The sequence below is a fragment of the Lucilia sericata genome, unplaced genomic scaffold (assembly GCF_015586225.1).
Source record: "Lucilia sericata isolate MDLA Ls3-8-SP2 unplaced genomic scaffold, ASM1558622v1 Contig001636F_arrow, whole genome shotgun sequence".
Lineage (NCBI taxonomy): Eukaryota > Metazoa > Arthropoda > Insecta > Diptera > Calliphoridae > Lucilia > Lucilia sericata.
In genome coordinates, this window is record NW_023995550.1 from 20876 (window position 1) to 38302 (window position 17427).

The 17427-nt window shown below is 32.0% G+C and overlaps 1 protein-coding gene across 1 annotated transcript; it reads left to right on the forward strand.

The window, feature by feature from the left end:
- Window positions 1-9700: 9700 nt before the first annotated feature.
- Window positions 9701-16112, forward strand: LOC119612235 (tensin-1-like). Its single transcript, XM_037967991.1, has 2 exons — window positions 9701-10001; window positions 10086-16112. Exons 1-2 carry the CDS (start codon window positions 9758-9760, stop codon window positions 12845-12847), a joined length of 3006 nt encoding a protein of 1001 aa, XP_037823919.1. The 5' UTR covers window positions 9701-9757; the 3' UTR covers window positions 12848-16112.
- The last annotated feature ends 1315 nt before the right edge of the window (window positions 16113-17427 follow it).

Consider the following 17427-nt stretch of genomic DNA (forward strand, 5'->3'; position numbering starts at 1 on the left):
TTTCCCAGAGGATCACTTTGCAAGATCCTAGAGGATCATTCATCGTTATTACAGAGTTAACAAAATATCCCAAAAATGAATACTTTTAAATGTCTGCTTTTCTAAAAAAAATATTTTAATATGGAAAATTGCCTGCAAATTATATAGAAATATATAGGAAAATTGATGATAATGTTTCAAGGCGGAAGTTTAGAAAAACAATGTTTGCTTGCGTTCGCTCCCATACTAAAACAGGAAATAACAACTAAAGCGTTATATTAAAAGCCAAGAATTTTTTATCGTTTGTTTTACAAACATAAATTTTAACGGGTGTTTTTTGGCAAATTTGTTTTAGCAAATTATTTTACATATAATACTTAAAAACAAACACATGTAGTCGTTTAAATAACCAAAGGTGAATGAAAACAAATTATATAAACATATAGAGCATAAAGTGTAAAAAAAAACTATTAAAAATATTAAAGTACAAACAAATATTTATGATACTTACGTCCACACATAAAAAATTATATATAAATATTTTCGAGTTCATAGTTTTTGTTATTTCCCCCGTTTTTAATGGTCGTAATACAGCCCCCGTATAATGAAAACATTAAAAAAATTAAAACTACTACTTGTTCAACTACCACTCTATTCAACCATATTTGAAGCACATGTCTAAATGTAGGGGGAAATTATATACATACATACATACATTCATAAATATTTTGGACGAAAAAAAAACTAGCAGCAGCAAAAACATAAACTATTTGTTTTTTAGTGTAAATTATAGAGGAGCGAGGTATTGCCATTGGACCATGTTCTCTAATAATATCTGTTAGTCTAGAATATTTGAAATGGTTTTTTGCGTTTTATTTCTCTATTAAAAAAACAGCAAAAGACTGTTAATTAGAAATGAAATAGAATACAGTGGGTATGTTGAAAAAAGAACCTACAAATCTTGATTTTTCTCAGCAAAATCAATAAGATCGCAAAAGAGTTCAGATTGGGAAAAAATACACTCTTTTTGCTCGATATTGATGAGCAACAGGATCATTAAGATCGAAAACTTAAACTCTAATCATAACAAGATCGATAAGATCGGAAAGATCGTATATTATTATATATATTACTCAACAGCCTCAAATACTTGTTAAATTTCTCAAACTATAACTAACAAAGCAAAATCGATAAGATTGAAAAGGTATTAATGTGACAAGAATGTTAAGATTGATAAAGCTTCGTTGTCTGCTGCCTCGATCTATTCAACTCGATCTCTTTCATATATTTTCGTTTAAACCAAATCAAGATCAGTAATGGATAATTTGCGAGTCCCAAGAGAGCTAACAAAGCAAAATCGATAAGATAGAAAAGGAATTAACCAGACAAGAGTGTTAAGATTGCTAAAGCATCGTTGTCCGCTGCCTCAATATATTTAACTCGATCACTTTAAACCAAATGAAGATCACTATAAGAAAGCTAACAAAGCAAAATCGATAAGATTGAACAGGATTTAACGCTATAAGAATGTTATGATCGATAAAGCTTCGTTGTCTGCTGCCTCAATATATTCAACTCGTTTAAACCATATTAAGATCATCGTAATGGACAAATTGTATTTCAAGTCCCAAGAGAGCTAACAAAGCAAAATCAATAAGATTGAAAAGGAATTAACGAGACAAAAGTATTAAGATCGTTAAAGCTTCGTTGTCTGCTGTCTCTGTCTATTCAACTCGATCTTTTTCATATGCAGAACTTTTCGTTTGAACCAAATGAAGAGCATTTTTAAGGCTATTTTCCAGACTAGTCTCAAACTATTTAAGTTATAGAATTCTTCGTTTAAACTAGATAAAGATCATTGCAATAGACATTTTGAGTTGCAAGTCTTAAGAGAGATAATTAAGCAAGATCGATGATATTGGTGTCGTTATCTGCTGGATAGATCTATTTATTCCGATATATTTCGAATACAAAACTTTTCATTTAAACCAGATGAAGATCAATTCAATACAAATCTTATGTTTTGCTAGTTAGTTAGGTAGTTAATTAGTTAGTTAGTTGGTTAGTTAGTTAGTTAGTTAGTTAGTTAGTTAGTTATTTGGTTAGTTAGTTAGTTAGTTAGATAGTTAGTTAGTTAGTTAGTTAGTTAGTTAGTTAGTTAGTTAGTTAGTTAGTTAGTTAGTTAGTTAGTTAGTTAGTTAGTTAGTTAGTTAGTTAGTAGTTAGTTAGTTAGTTAGTTAGTTAGTTAGTTAGTTAGTTAGTTAGTTAGTTACTTAGTTAGTTAGTTAGTTAGTTAGTTCGTTACTTAATTAGTTAGTTAGTTAGTTAGTTAGTTAGTTAGTTAGTTAGTTAGTTAGTTAGTTAGTTAGTTAGTTAGTTAGTTAGTTAGTTAGTTAGTTAGTTAGTTAGTTAGTTAGTTAGTTAGTTAGTTAGTTAGTTAGTTAGTTAGTTAGTTAGTTAGTTAGTTAGTTAGTTAGTTAGTTAGTTAGTTAGTTAGTTAGTTAGTTATACATATTTATGAATTTAAATAATTTTCAAATTGCCCTCGTTTTCGTTAATTAAATTATGTTAATATTAAACCCCCTATTAAATATTAATAAAATCATAGTTAATAACCAAATTTTAATAACTCAAACTAAAATTTAAATTTTCTTTGTTAACAAACCGCAAATGAAAATCTTTGATCTTTAATAACAAAAACTTTTTTTTAGTTTTAAACCAAAGACATTACCTTAGGCTAAATATGTAAATGTCAATAAATCTGTCAATTACTAGTAGGTATTCATGTCACATTATATGTAAATTTGATTTAATTGTCAATACAAACATCCGTAGATGTCATTAATTATTCACAAAAAAACAAACACACACAAAAATGGATCCGATGTTCATTTAAATAATTACAGCTTTTCTATAGAAATGAATGAAAATACAAACATTAGTTATAAATTACACGATAATTACATTACCTATAGGCCATTTGGGAATAGGTAAACAGTTTCTTTTTTGCAGCTCACTGTATAAAACATATACAAAAACATACTTTAAACAACAACTACTAACTTTGTTTGTCTTATTAAGTTGAACAATTTTGATCTTTTAAGCGAAAGTGAGAGCAAAACTATCAAAATGTTTTTATTATTTTTTTAACGAATTTTTAGTACTTTTTTGCAATTTATTATGTGTGAGAATGTGAGACATCTTTAAGTGAATTTTGTATAAGGGGGAAGGGCAAAAGACGCAGAGACATAAACACAAAATGACGTTAAACCTTAAAAATTTCGATTTTTAAATAACAGATGTTCGCTTATAAAGGTAAACAACAGCAACAACAATGGCAACATTTACAGTGACAAATACTACTACAACAAGATCATAATAAACATTGTCGATCGTGTTCGTTATGGCTTAAAAAATAAAAAGCAATTTAAGAAATTATAACGCAAAGCCTTACAAATTTCGACTTCAGTTGACATTGAGAGTCAGTCACATTATTAAATGTAAATAAATCAAATAAACAGCGATCAAATACACATATACAAAGATATATAACAACATACACTGGCAAAATGATCAATTAAAACGAGAAAGAGAGCAATAAAGAAAGAGTAAGAGTAATATGGTGGCTTTTACCTCCCTACCTCCCTTCTTTTTAATATCTTTGTATGTATAACTGAGTGGCTAATAGAGGCATTAAATGAATTTTAGATAATTAAAGTTATCAGCTAAGCCGTGTTGAAAACCTAATCGTTCAGTAAGGACCTTAGCATTACTGACATATTTTCGTAATTGTGGTAGGTATCTACTATCAGTTCAGTACTCTATTGATGTCTTGTTGTGCAAGATTGTATTTGACTTTAAAACTGATATCTCTATACTAGAAAATCATCACAATTTCAGATTGAAAGAATCTGAAAATTTCTCCCTGATTTTTTCGTTGTTAATGTTAAAAAAAGTTTGGGAATAACCGTAACTAAGTTATGATTACACCAGAGATCGTCCATTTCAACTCATTTATTGGCATCAACAACATTTTAGAAGATATATTTTCTCCCAGGATAGCTAAGGGGTCAAATTGCAGCCTCAAGGCGTCCAAATGATATTGTACGATTACTCGTGCAATACTCGTAATATACGACTACTGAATTGATTGCGTATAAGATCGATTGTTTTATCAGCTGTTCAGTTATCCTGGTGAAACGAAAGATTAATCATGGCTTTGTTGTGCTTATCGTGGATCGAAATGGTGTTTACATCAGCGTTTCCAAAAAAAATGGGTCAATAATCATCCGGAAGTGACAATTTTGTAGTCGCCGAGATGAAAATATGATTTTTTTCGCTGAATTCTATGACCGATTGGAGTCCCAAACAGAGAAACCATAACGTTGTTGGATATTCGTTTGATTTTATTTGTGGATTTAATTGGACCTTATACCGAATAATCCGAGTGGTGCAATTTGATGTTATTGGATTAAGTTGCGGATACCAGACGTATTTTTGTGGATAAGATCGTCAAAGATCGAATATTAGTCCAATATGGATACAAAATACTTTCTGTTGTTAAAATTTCTGTTCTCTATCCAATGTGTCTTGATCGTGCTCTGAGATTGTGTACTCTGGCGGCGTGAGACTCAAGACTTTCTAAAGCAGAAATTCATTTAATATAGATCCAGTCTCTGAAATAAGTGAAGAGTTCAGAATGGAAAAGCAAATTTTTAAACAATTTACTATCGTTTACCGCGTTTTCCTATCATTTAATATTGGCCACACTGCTCCCAAGCTCGCATGATAATTCCTCCACCATCATCACCAATAACCAGTATGTGTATGCTATACATATTAACATATTTTGCGTGGAGGCGACCAAATGTCAAAACCACAAATATGTTTATGTCAATAAAAGGTAAAATCGCATATTTTCATTCATACTAACTACTCTAAACATAGTACAACAACATTTTTACAAATTACAGCGCAGCCAGCATTCAAATAACAATAAAAAAAAACTAAAAATTTAAAGATGATGAAGTAGTAGTGGAGGAAAAAAAAGCTACAATACGGCATTTTAGACATAATGAATGGTTTCACTCATTAATTATAGACGATCGTTAGATTAACAACAATGACTATAAAAAAGCAACAACAAGTATAGCAACAAACATATAGATAGACAGACAGACACAAACAAATATTTTGCCAACTACAACAATGTGAAACCCACAAAAACAAAGAAAACTTTTCTTAATTCAAACGAATGGATGCTCTTGCTGCTGATGATGATGACGACGATGAGCGCATCAATTGGTGTACGAGGGTGGAATGAGGAGTCGTTTTGAAATGATGATTAATGTAGTCTTATTTTATAGTTTCTTTAGGATTCCGTGGGAAACTATGAAACAGGAGTTTGTCTATTTGACAACAAAGAATTTACCCCCCAGTTGTAAGATGCAGATTGGGTATCCGTCCGGTCAGAATCGATCGTGCAGCTCGTTGACCTTAAATCTTCGGCTGTGTACTTTTCATCTTAAATACATTTTTTTGACAGAACACTATCTCCGATCATATTCTTCTTGATGTTTGAAGTTATTCACTGAGAAAAGAAAAACGTTCACTCGATTAAACTCCCCCTGAGACAATATGTGGCAAACTGCCAAACAATTCAATCGAGTAACTCACGACGGCAGTCGTTGTCAATCTTTGACAGAAGGAAAAAAAACATTAAAGGATGTGTATTATCCAGTAAACTAGTTAAGAGATGATACTCTACAGTGTACAAACTTGTAGGATCTAGGAGTCCAACTCAAACAGACGTTATTCTCAATCTCTGAGCCATACTGCCAGGAGTTGGATGGATATTTCGAAAATCAAAGCCACTGGTGTATGCAGTGTTGACTAATAACAAGTTCTCCGGATGAACGAAAGTTAGACAGGGATTCCGTAGTCTTCTTCAACCCTCTTAACATGTGATACTGAAAAGAGATCGAATTAGCTGATGTAAGACGTGATGGATCGGATATGACTTTGCCAAGTTCTAGATGAAAACTGAAATTAAATCGGAACCGAAGATTCAAGTTAAAAATACAACTGAAGACTGAACGAATTAAGAATCAAACTAGTTAACAGACGTTATTCTCAATCTCTGTGCCATTCTGTCAGGAGTTGGATGGATATTTCGAAAATCAAAGCCACTGGAGGATGCAGTGTTGACTAATGAGAAGTTTTCCAGATGGACGAATGTTAGACATGGATTCCGTAGTCTTCTTTAGATGTGCTACTGAAAACAGAACAATACTAAGGATCTTTAAAACACACTCTCTCCAATCTAGCTGATGTATGATGGGATGGTTCGGATATGACTGCCAAGTTCTTGATGGAAACTGAAGTTAGATCGGAACCCAAGATTCAAGTTAAAAATGCAACTGAAGACAGAACGAATTAAGAATCTGCTAAATCACATGAGAAGTGAGATGGATAAGTTTGGAATAATGATCTTGTCCAACATATGCGTAAGAAGAAATAGAAAGAAAAAAGTAACACAAAGTCGCTCTTAATGGTGGTTCTGAGTACAAGTTCCTAAAATGTTCAAGTCTCTAAAGGCTTTTCCATATGAGTCAGAACGGAATTATAGTGGATATGAAGGATATGGCTTTGCTAATTTTTCATGGATGGAGTCAGAAGTAAGAACAGTCTTATTTTAGCAAGTTAAGAAATGATACTAACGGGAAACCAAAGTAGTGATCATTAAAGCACAGCCATTCTACACAGAAGCGAGATGCGAGTAAGATGAAATAAAAAGAAAACATAAGACATTCTAGCCGATCTTTACATTGGAAAGACAAGAAGAAACGCTTCTTGAGGGAGCCGAAAGTAGGCAACTTAAAATAACATACTATCAATATATTTGAAAATCTTTAAGGAATAAAGAATATGCTGAAATCCCACAATCTGGAACCTAATTGAATTTTGTTAATCTATAGTATAATTAATCAACCCCTGCTTTAAAAACAACTTTGTAGACCACCCTCGTTTTGTAAATGCAAGTATGTATGATCACTATATGAATTTGCAACAACAACAATAACAACTGCAAAATTGAAACATACTTATAAACAAACAACAATCTTGAACAGAGCAAAAAAAAATTATTCAAGAAAAAAAATCAGTTTATAAAAAAAGGAAACACCGACGCCATAAGATCACTCAGACAATGAACAAAAAAAAAATTAGTTTGCAAAAATGAAACAACAACAAAAAATAGCTGACAAAATATTGTTCGCCTCAAACAAATAAATAGAAATATTAACGTACATAAGGAAAACTCTGAAGTGAAAAAAAGAGTACTAACGGCTCACTCTCTCTATATCTCTCCCTGGGCTCCTCATGAAGTGCCCGAGTAATTGTACTCTTACAAGTACTTGTACACCGATTTTGCCTTAATAAACTCTTGTTATAGTGTGTGCATGTTTCTTAAGTGTATTATTATATTGTTGGTGTTATATGAGCCGCACACATCACTTAAACAAGTTTAAAAAACAACTTGTGCCGGATGACATCACTAGCGAAAAAATAACAAAATTATTTTTTATTATATTTATTTTTTTTTTTTCGTATTTCTTACTTTACGTAGAAAATACAAACAAACACCGTAAAAATGGATGGTATCAGAAAAAAATATATACATACAAGCAATACCAATAAACCAATAGAGCTGTTTATCTTATACACCTTTGCAAAAGTTATACACACACATACCGATACAATGATAATGTCTTAACTTTGGCTGGGAGCGTTAAGAATGAGAGGACCTTACTCATTTACTCCCAATCTTTGCTCTGCTCGATGAGTGAGTGGGGTATTCGTTTTAGAAATGTTTACAATATCATTATAAAGAGAGAGAGCTGTAAACAGAGGCGTATTGTTTCTTAAGAGATTGGATTTACACTGCAAATATGACATGGATCGCAGTATTGAATCCTAAAATATAATTTTATATGTCGGGATATATGTTTGCTATAATGAAGCTATCTGATGAAATAGTGTATACTTTAAGTACTTTCACAACAGTAAATCGTAATGGAACCAGATTTTTAATATTTACTAATAACGATCCTTTTGCTGTTGCAGAGGTCCGGAGGTCTGGAAGGATACTATGAGTTAGGGTCCAAAAATAGAAGACAAGTTCAATTGTATTAGAATCATAAAATCTTTAAAATTTCCTGCATATAATATGCATCTTTTGGAAGATGCATATTTAGGCAACTACAGAAATAAAGGAGTAGGAGGACCAGATCATTTGGGTTTGACTCTACCAAATATCGCAATTTAAGCATGTGTTTGATTTGGAAATTGGAAGCAAGTGCCTGCGTTTTAGAGAAGATAACGGATCGAATATGGATCACAATCAAAAGGATTGTATTCTATCGATGGTCGAAAAGGTCCTTTGGTAAAATTTTGCTCCTCAACTCGCGGTTAACTCTCAAATAGCTTAAAAACATATTGGTCCAACCAAGTTCAAGTGAACTCATTTTACAGCTCTATGATTTCACCTAGAATCCCAAAAATCTTTAAAATTTCCTACATGTTAGATGGATCCCTAGAAAGGTGGTTATGCAGATAACTACAGCAATGAAGGATTAAAGGAGGAAAAGATCATTTGGGTTTAACTCCCAAATGATGGAAGATCTAGACTAAACATTTAATGAGATCTTTTTGATAATCATATTTTAAGGGAGTCTCAAAAACTATGGAAACTATGTATGATACCAGCTATAGACTGTGTCTTAATTCTATTCCATCGATGGCCGAGAGTGAGCTCCAAGAATTGGCTGCTTATTGGATTAAACTAGCTAAGCATTCTTGGACATTTTTGTACAAACCAAATTTCTCAACAATTAAATCAATGCTTTTCCAGGCAGATTGCAGATACAGATTCTATATCTTGGAAAAATGCTTAAGTTGTTAAATATCCTCCGGGCGTTAACTGCATCCGTAAACCAGATGAGTTGTTACAAAATATTGTACAAAATATTCTCTATCTTTGGTAACAATTATAGACAGCATGTTAATTCCATTCTATAGATGGCCTTAGGTGAGTTCCAAGAAGTGGCTGATCATTGGTTCTGCTTTTACAGATTCTACTTCGTAGAAACATGCTTAAGTTGTTCAATATCTTCCGGGCTATAGCACCACCGGAAAATTCGAGGACCTAATAAATGAGAAGTACGTTTTAAGGGTTAGGCCAATGAAACGGTATTTACTTCCCTATCGGCCTTGGTCAATATCAACACAATGCGAAGACCGTTTAGGAAACAGTTCCCCAATCATTGTTCCAACACAAATTTCCAACAACTACACCACTGTTAGTTTTTGTACACGAGAGATACAAGAAAACAAATCTATGTGGAGCGACATTCTCAAAATCAAAACATTGATACTCACTAGCAAATAGTTGATAGTATACGCTCCAAACATATTCATATTCATACTCACTCCCGTAAATGTTTACATTTTTATACTCACCAACTATCCAACCATCCATATAGTACTCAACAATTTAGCTTTGGCTAAATGAATGAATAGTATAGCAAAGCAAGACACAGATACACAGATAGATACGTGTTGTTGATAGCTAGAGATACACCTAAATAAGTATAGACATACCGATATACATACAAATATTTATATACATGAATATATGGCACTTTTTGAACTGAAAGTTATTGGAGAATTTTGTGTGAGCAGAGCATATGGCAGACAGTCTTGAAAATATTCGCGAACTATGCGGTCGCATTACGATGATTTCGCTGCTGGCGAAACAAATAAATTGAGTGGAATTAATACAACAAATTATAACAATTATAGTAGTAGTCTAAATAACAATAATAATAGTAACAATAGTAATGGTGCGATACCATATCACGCCCGTGAAAATTCGCTGCCATTCAGTTACGGACAGATTAGTAAAACATCAACGCCATTGAGACCTACACATATAAACGCTTCGTCGACGTCTACGTTGTCACGTAATTATTCTAATAACAATAATAATAAAAACGGTAACGAATATGATTTCGATTTTGATTTCGATTTTGGTTTAAACTCTACAGGTCGTTCGCATACAGCACTCGGTTTGGATTACGGTTACGGTAAAACCACAAATAATCAACAAAATAATGCATTACATGGGAGTGGTAGTGGTAATAGTGGTTTAAAAGATGTCAATTTTGATTTGTTGACACAACAAAATGAACGCGATCGTGAACGTCAAAAATTTTATGGTGATTTAAATAATCATAATAGTGAAAAGTATATGAATGAAAGTTGTACGCAAACAGTGAAATATAATAATCAAAGTGGTTACAATAACAATATTAATAATAGTTTTAATAATTTATTAAAAACAACGGATGAAACTGATGCCAGTATGATAAAATCCCAACCACGTCTTACTAGTCCTTTGCTGGTACGTAAAACTTTAAGCAATGGCAGCAGCAACAACATTAGTAGATCACCTACGCGTTCCACAACCAACACTATAGCAAATACCTACCACTACAGTTTTGGTAATAACAGCAACAACAACAAGAACGGCAGCTTTATTGGAGACAACAACTTTGACAAGTTTGGCTTAAATGGCAATAACAACAATAACGATAACTATGGCCGCCACAAAACAATGTACGGTAGTGCAACTAATACTAATGGTGGTGTTGGTGGCAGCAGCAGTGGAGCTGGTGACATACTCTTAGCAAAAACACCAGCTCGACATGATTTTGATGAATTGCTACGTGAGCGACGTGAGAAGGTTTTCAATGAATATCGTACCACATCCACCACAACATATGATTTGTCCAGTTCACCCAAGGTCTCGCCAGTGCCACCGCCCAGACGTTTTGCCAACGGCTCGGTACAATTACCCTCTACTTTACCGCCGTCTCTAAGCAATAAGACGTCATCATCCTCCATGTATCCGCCACAGATACCCAATCGTAGTCAGAGTCAAAATAGCAAATACAATTATGATATTGAATTCAATTTAAATTTGAATGAACGCTATGAGGATGAGGTTGACAATGTTGATATGTTAAGGCGACGTACCAATACCATAGATAGTTTACCACAACGTCAACACCGGTTGCAGCAGCAGTATGGGCTGCACAAACAGCAGCAGCAGCAGCAGCAGTTGTATCAAACGCGCGACATTCCATTGGCGTCACCGTATGTAGAACGTAATTATCACACAATTAGTTCATCATCAACAGCAACAACATCAAATACACATGCCAACAACAGTAACAATAACAACAACAACAGAGAAACTTTAAGTCCAACCTCAATGATTGACATTTATTCAACGCCTTATGATGAACGCAATAACACAAATAAGCAACGTTCAAATATGATGATGCAGCCTTTGGAGGCCACTACAGCATCGCAAACAACAACAACATTGCAACGTACACAACGTTCAACAGACTATGCCACATATGGCAATGGCAACATGTATGGTCATGAGCACACCAATCTTGGTCAAACAATGACGGATAGAGAATCGTCACCTATTTATGCCACTAGCACGAAAAAGGTAACAACATCATCAACTCTCTCAACAGCTGCAGCATCACCAACATATCGACACAGCGGCAATAACAATAATAATGGAACTATTACTGCTACATCAACTACAACTTTGAGTATGGCGGATTATCCCTCACCATCGGCAGCACGCCCCGAAACCCCAGCGTTTCCTGTTACGCCGCGTACACCATTTGCTGGTGGTGCTGCTGGCAGCAATGGTTATAACTCACAAACAACCACTCTTAGCAAACATACCAATGGAAGCTATCAGCAACATGTGCCGCAGCAACATGTCTATCAGCCCGCTAATCTGGTGGAGCAGAACTATTCTTCGGAAACTATCTATGGCAGCAACTATAGACCGCGCCTTAATTCTAGTCTATCGATGGCCAATAGTGAGCCTCAAGAAGTGGCTGCTCATTTGGTGAAATTTGCTAAAGATTCTTCGAAATTCTGGTACAAACCAAACTTGTCACGCGATGAAGCAATTTCTCTGCTCATCAATGCTGCACCGGGCACCTTTGTTGTCAGAGATTCTACCACTTATAAAAATGCCTATGGTTTGGTTTTGCGTGTGGCTCAGCCTCCCCCGGGCTCCACCAGCACTGGCAAACCCGATGAATTGGTGCGCCACTTCCTTATAGAACCCACTACCCGTGGTGTACGTTTAAAGGGTTGTGCCAATGAACCCGTTTTCACTTCCCTCTCGGCCTTGGTTTACGAACATTCTATTAACCAATTGGCCCTGCCTTGTTTATTGCATATACCCGAGCGTGATCTGGTGCCTCCCTTAGTGGAGCATACACCAGCCCAAAAACAACTCTTAACCCAGGGAGCAGCCTGCAATGTATTATGGCTGTTCTCTTGCGATACCGAATCTCTAACCGGCGAAGAAGCCATACGCAAAGCTATACGTCAAATGTATGCGCTACCCGCTGCCCCCACTCCCACAGAGGTCCATTTCAAAGTCACCCAACAGGGCATTACCCTAACCGATAATACACGCAAGAAATTCTTCCGTAAACACTATACAGCCGATATTATTTCATACTGTGCCATTGATCCCGATCATCGTCTGTGGACCACGCAGGAGCATGGCAACGATAACACTACTGTTGTGGGTTCTCTTAAGAAAACCATATTTGCCTTTGTGGCTAGACGTTCAGCCAGTTCGAAGGATAATCAGTGTCATATATTCTGTGATTTGGCCATTAACCAACCAGCCTCGGCCATTGTATCGTTTGTCAATAAAACTCTACCCACAGAGAAGCAAAAGAACTATGTTCTCTGAGAACATAGGGCGGAAAAGGAGGAGGAGGAGGATTTAAATTTTGTTATTGGTCATAGGATTTGTTTGAAAGTAGAAGATAAAGTAGATAGAACTAGGAATACGTTGGCGATGTCGTCGAAAAAGAAACATGTAACATTTAAGTTGTAAACAGGAAAGGTAAAACAAATTCGAACATTTTTTAAGGAGATTTCAAAAATTAATGAAAGAATTATTAAAAAAATTCGTGTAAATTTCAAAGAAACCCGTAACTAATTTATATACAATATAATTTGTTAAATTTCCAGTTAAATCTGAGATGAATTATCTTGTTAAAGACCCAATATATTCCAAAGATTTAATTTTCCCGATTGGAAATCAGTTAAAATGTTTGAACTTTGATAAATTTTCATTATAATAATGACCTTTAAAAAGTTAATTGTAATCAGTTATGATTAACCGTTTGCCATTTATTATTATCGCGTATAATTTTATTATTCTATATATAATTAGTATTTCGTTTGAAACGATTTTGCATACTTTGTGGTTGTCATTGAATTTTAATTTAACTAAATTGTAATTTTAGTTTATTCAATGTTTAAACTTTGGTTTTTTCCGCAATTAAGTTTCCATATTTCTATAACATTATTAGCCTTTAACAACACGCTAAAAAGAAAAACAAAAACATTTTTATTGACAACACTTATTAGGCTTTTAAAGTGAAAATTGTCATTTTCTAACTTTTTGCACATAATTTTCAAACAAATTTCATAAAAATTTTAAAGAATTTTTAAGGTTTAAGTTTGACTTGATTAAAAAACTGTTAAGACGGCAATTTAAAAAATTTAAAAGGCGAAAGTTTGACTAAAACTTGTTAAGTCGACTTTTCATAAATTGCAAAAGTCGACTTTGAGCGGTAACTATAGAACTGTATTGTAAACTAGGGTTCTATATTCTAAACCATCTGTCTTTTGAAATAAATTCCGTAATTAAAAGTCGAAAATGTCTGAAAATAGTATAAAAAGTCGTTAAGTTGCTATTCAAAAAGTAGAAAAGTCGACTTTTTATATATAATGCAAAAAGTTGAAATGTAAACATTTTGTTTCAACTATGGAAATCTATTGCGATAAACCAACCGACTGTCTTTTGGAATAAATTTCGTAATTAAAAGACGAAAAAGTGTAAAATAAGTTCGAAAATATTAGAAAAAAGTCGTAAAGTTGCAATTGCAAAATGTAGGAAATTCAAAAAGGCGACTTTTAATATATTGCAAAAAGTCGAATCCTACACTTTTTGTTTCAACTATAGAACCCTACTGTGAACTGTAAATAGATAAAAAATCAATACCAAAAAATAATCCTAAAAAAAAGTCGAAAAGTTCGCTAACTTGTAAGAAAAAAGTCGAATAAATGATTTTGTAGTTACAAGTCGAAAAAAAGTCAAAAAGCCGATATTTATAAGTGCGAAAAGACGAAAATTTCAAATTTATAAATATTTCAAAAGTCCATAAATTGCAAAAAGTTTAATACACGACTTTTGATAAATAACAAAAAAATTAAAAAGTCGACTTTTTGTTTCAAGTATGGAACCCTAATCGTAAACCGAATTAAACAATTTATACAAATTTGAAATTTCATTTAATTTTAAAATAAACTTTTTTATTAATTTTTAAAATTACTACCAAAAGTTAATAATTTAAGCAAAAATTTTTAGTAAAAAAAATCTTTCTTTTTTACTTTGTTTGTTTTTATATGCAAATTAAATTAAGGAAGCTTTAAAAATTACTAATTTATGGAATTTTAAATAAAAATTTAAAATTTAATTTAAAAAACAACAAAACTTTTCTTTAAACGAGAAAGTTTTGTTTTTATTTTGTTTATATAGCGTTTATAGTTTGTTTTACCTACACAATTGACGTCATCGCTCGACGACCCCATTGTAGTTTTGCCTCTTTTTTTTTCGTCGACTTTGTTTAACAGAAGATGATGAACAAAATATATTTTGTTATGCATGTAGTAGTGAGTAATAGTGTAAAATAATTGTATTTGTTAGAAGAAATTAAAATGGTCTTTTGTTTATTTAATATTTTAACAATATTTGCAAAAAAAAATAATAATAAAATTACAATGACACAAACAATATTTTAACCACGTTGCCATATTGTAAACACTTTTTTTACACAGTTCAATCTCATATTTGTAAACAAACCGAAAATAACTGTTCTTCGCTATTCACATACTATTTACATTGTTGATGTTTTTTTCGATTAAAGTGAATTTATACAGTTGATTGTCAAAATCTAAAATTAAAACAAATTCTTTAAGCTAAAGCTGTCAAACTTCTTTTTTTTAACAATTAATAAGTTTATTTGACTTTTTTCGGAATTTTGCCATTGTTTTCACCTTGTATGGATTCGCCTTATAATTTTGGCATTGCAAGCTTAGCTTAACATGTTGTTGTAATACTAATTTACACTTAAACAAAAAATTGAACCTAAATTTATACACTTTATATACAGTTATATTTTATTTAAGGTATTTTGTATGTTTATTATTATTTTTTTTATTATATTGTTTATAGTAAAGTAATTTTCACCTGATAACGAAAGAATTTTGTTTAAACTTCAAACTACTTGTAATTTTTTTTGTTTGTTTTGCTTGTTTCTATATGTGTATGAACAAAAAAGTTAATAATTCTTACAATGAGTCATTTTTTATTAATGATTTAATCAATTAATATATTTTATTTTTCTATACATACACTAACTTTACACACACATACATACATTTGTATAAAATTGATAATTATGATTACGAAAAGAAGGAAAAAAATAAATTAATATATAACATTTTTTTTATTAATATAATACCATAGATTTAAGGTGCAGAGGAAGTTCAAGGTCAGTTAAAGTATATTTCTACAAAAAAACGTTATATATTTTTATTTTCCTCAATATTTTATTTGTTTTGTTTATTTTTATTATTTAACCTTAAGTTTTTTTCAATTTTCCTTTTAATTTTCAAAACAATTTAATATTTATTAGAAAAAAACTTTAACTGATCTTGAATAAGCAAATAAAATATATATATTTTTTAATTTAAGCATTATTTGAATACACACTAATATATACATATATAAACACACACGCGCGCTTATTTATAATATTTAGTATAGTGAGCGACATTAAAAAAAATACGCCGACCCCATAATATAAATTTGGTAATAAAATTTTGAAAAACAACAAAAAAAAAATAATAAAACTTGTATCGATAAAACTGTAAATAAAAAATATTCTTGCATTATTTTGTTAATTGTTAAACAAATGGTGGGTATACGAGTAATTTTTGTTAAAAAGTGTCTAACATATTTAAAAAGATGGAGGTGTCCACTTTACAAGAAAAAGTGACATGTAATCAACCCACATCACTTACAGCTAATGAATGGACTAATTTTGGGTTCTTTTTAAATATTTTAATTAGCAATGCGCTACCTGTTACTTAAACCCATTAAAAGTTATAAAATTTTATATGTTAAAAAGTTCCGTATCAAAAACCAAGTTTAGCTTAAGGAAGAAAACGTATATGGCATCACTGTTTTATGTCTTAACATATTGACATATAATTGCAAGTGTTGCCCACAGGTTTTTGCAAAGAACTTCTTTTTAAATACTCGATTATTAAACAGCAGGTTTTAAAATTTTATTTAAAATCTTTTTGATTAATTTTAATTTGCACTTTAAATCTTTGAACAATCCTTAAGCGTATCTTAGATCTTTAAATTATAGTACAATGATAAGAACAGAATAAAGTCCAACTTCAGCTAACTTCAGGTTTAAACACATCGCCATTTGAATGGCAGCTAACTTAAGGTTAAAATGTTAAATACACTGTATGAAGAAGGATTCTATAAAAAGACTTTCCAAAATTGACTTTTCGTCGAACAAAGTGGAAAGTAATTGAATAATCGATTGATAATAAAAAGAGTTCGAAAAAATCGACTTTTTGTAAATTTAAAAAAAGGTAAATTTTTACTATTTTGTCCCAACAAAGTCGATAAATCGTAGGAAAAAATCTAAGAAATTTAATAATTCGGAAAAAGTCGAATAAAAAAATCGCTAAAAATTTACTTTTTAGAAATTGAAAAAAAGTCGGAAAGTCGAAAAAGTTGCAAAAAGTCGTAATTTTGTTTCATCTATAGAACCTTGTTAGTTAGTTAGTTAGTTAGTTAGTTAGTTAGTTAGTTAGTTAGTTAGTTAGTTAGTTAGTTAGTTAGTTAGTTAGTTAGTTAGTTAGTTAGTTAGTTAGTTAGTTAGTTAGTTAGTTAGTTAGTTAGTTAGTTAGTTAGTTAGTTAGTTAGTTAGTTAGTTAGTTAGTTAGTTAGTTAGTTAGTTAGTTAGTTAGTTAGTAGTTAGTTAGTAGTTAGTTAGTTAGTTAGTTTAGTTGTTCGTTCGTTCGTTCGTTCGTTCGTTCGTTCGTTTTCGTTCGTTCGTTCGTTCGTTCGTTTCGTTCGTTCGTTCGTTCGTTTCGTTCGTTCGTTCGTTCGTTCGTTCGTTCGTTCGTTCGTTCGTTTCGTTCGTTTCGTTCGTTCGTTCGTTCGTTCGTTCT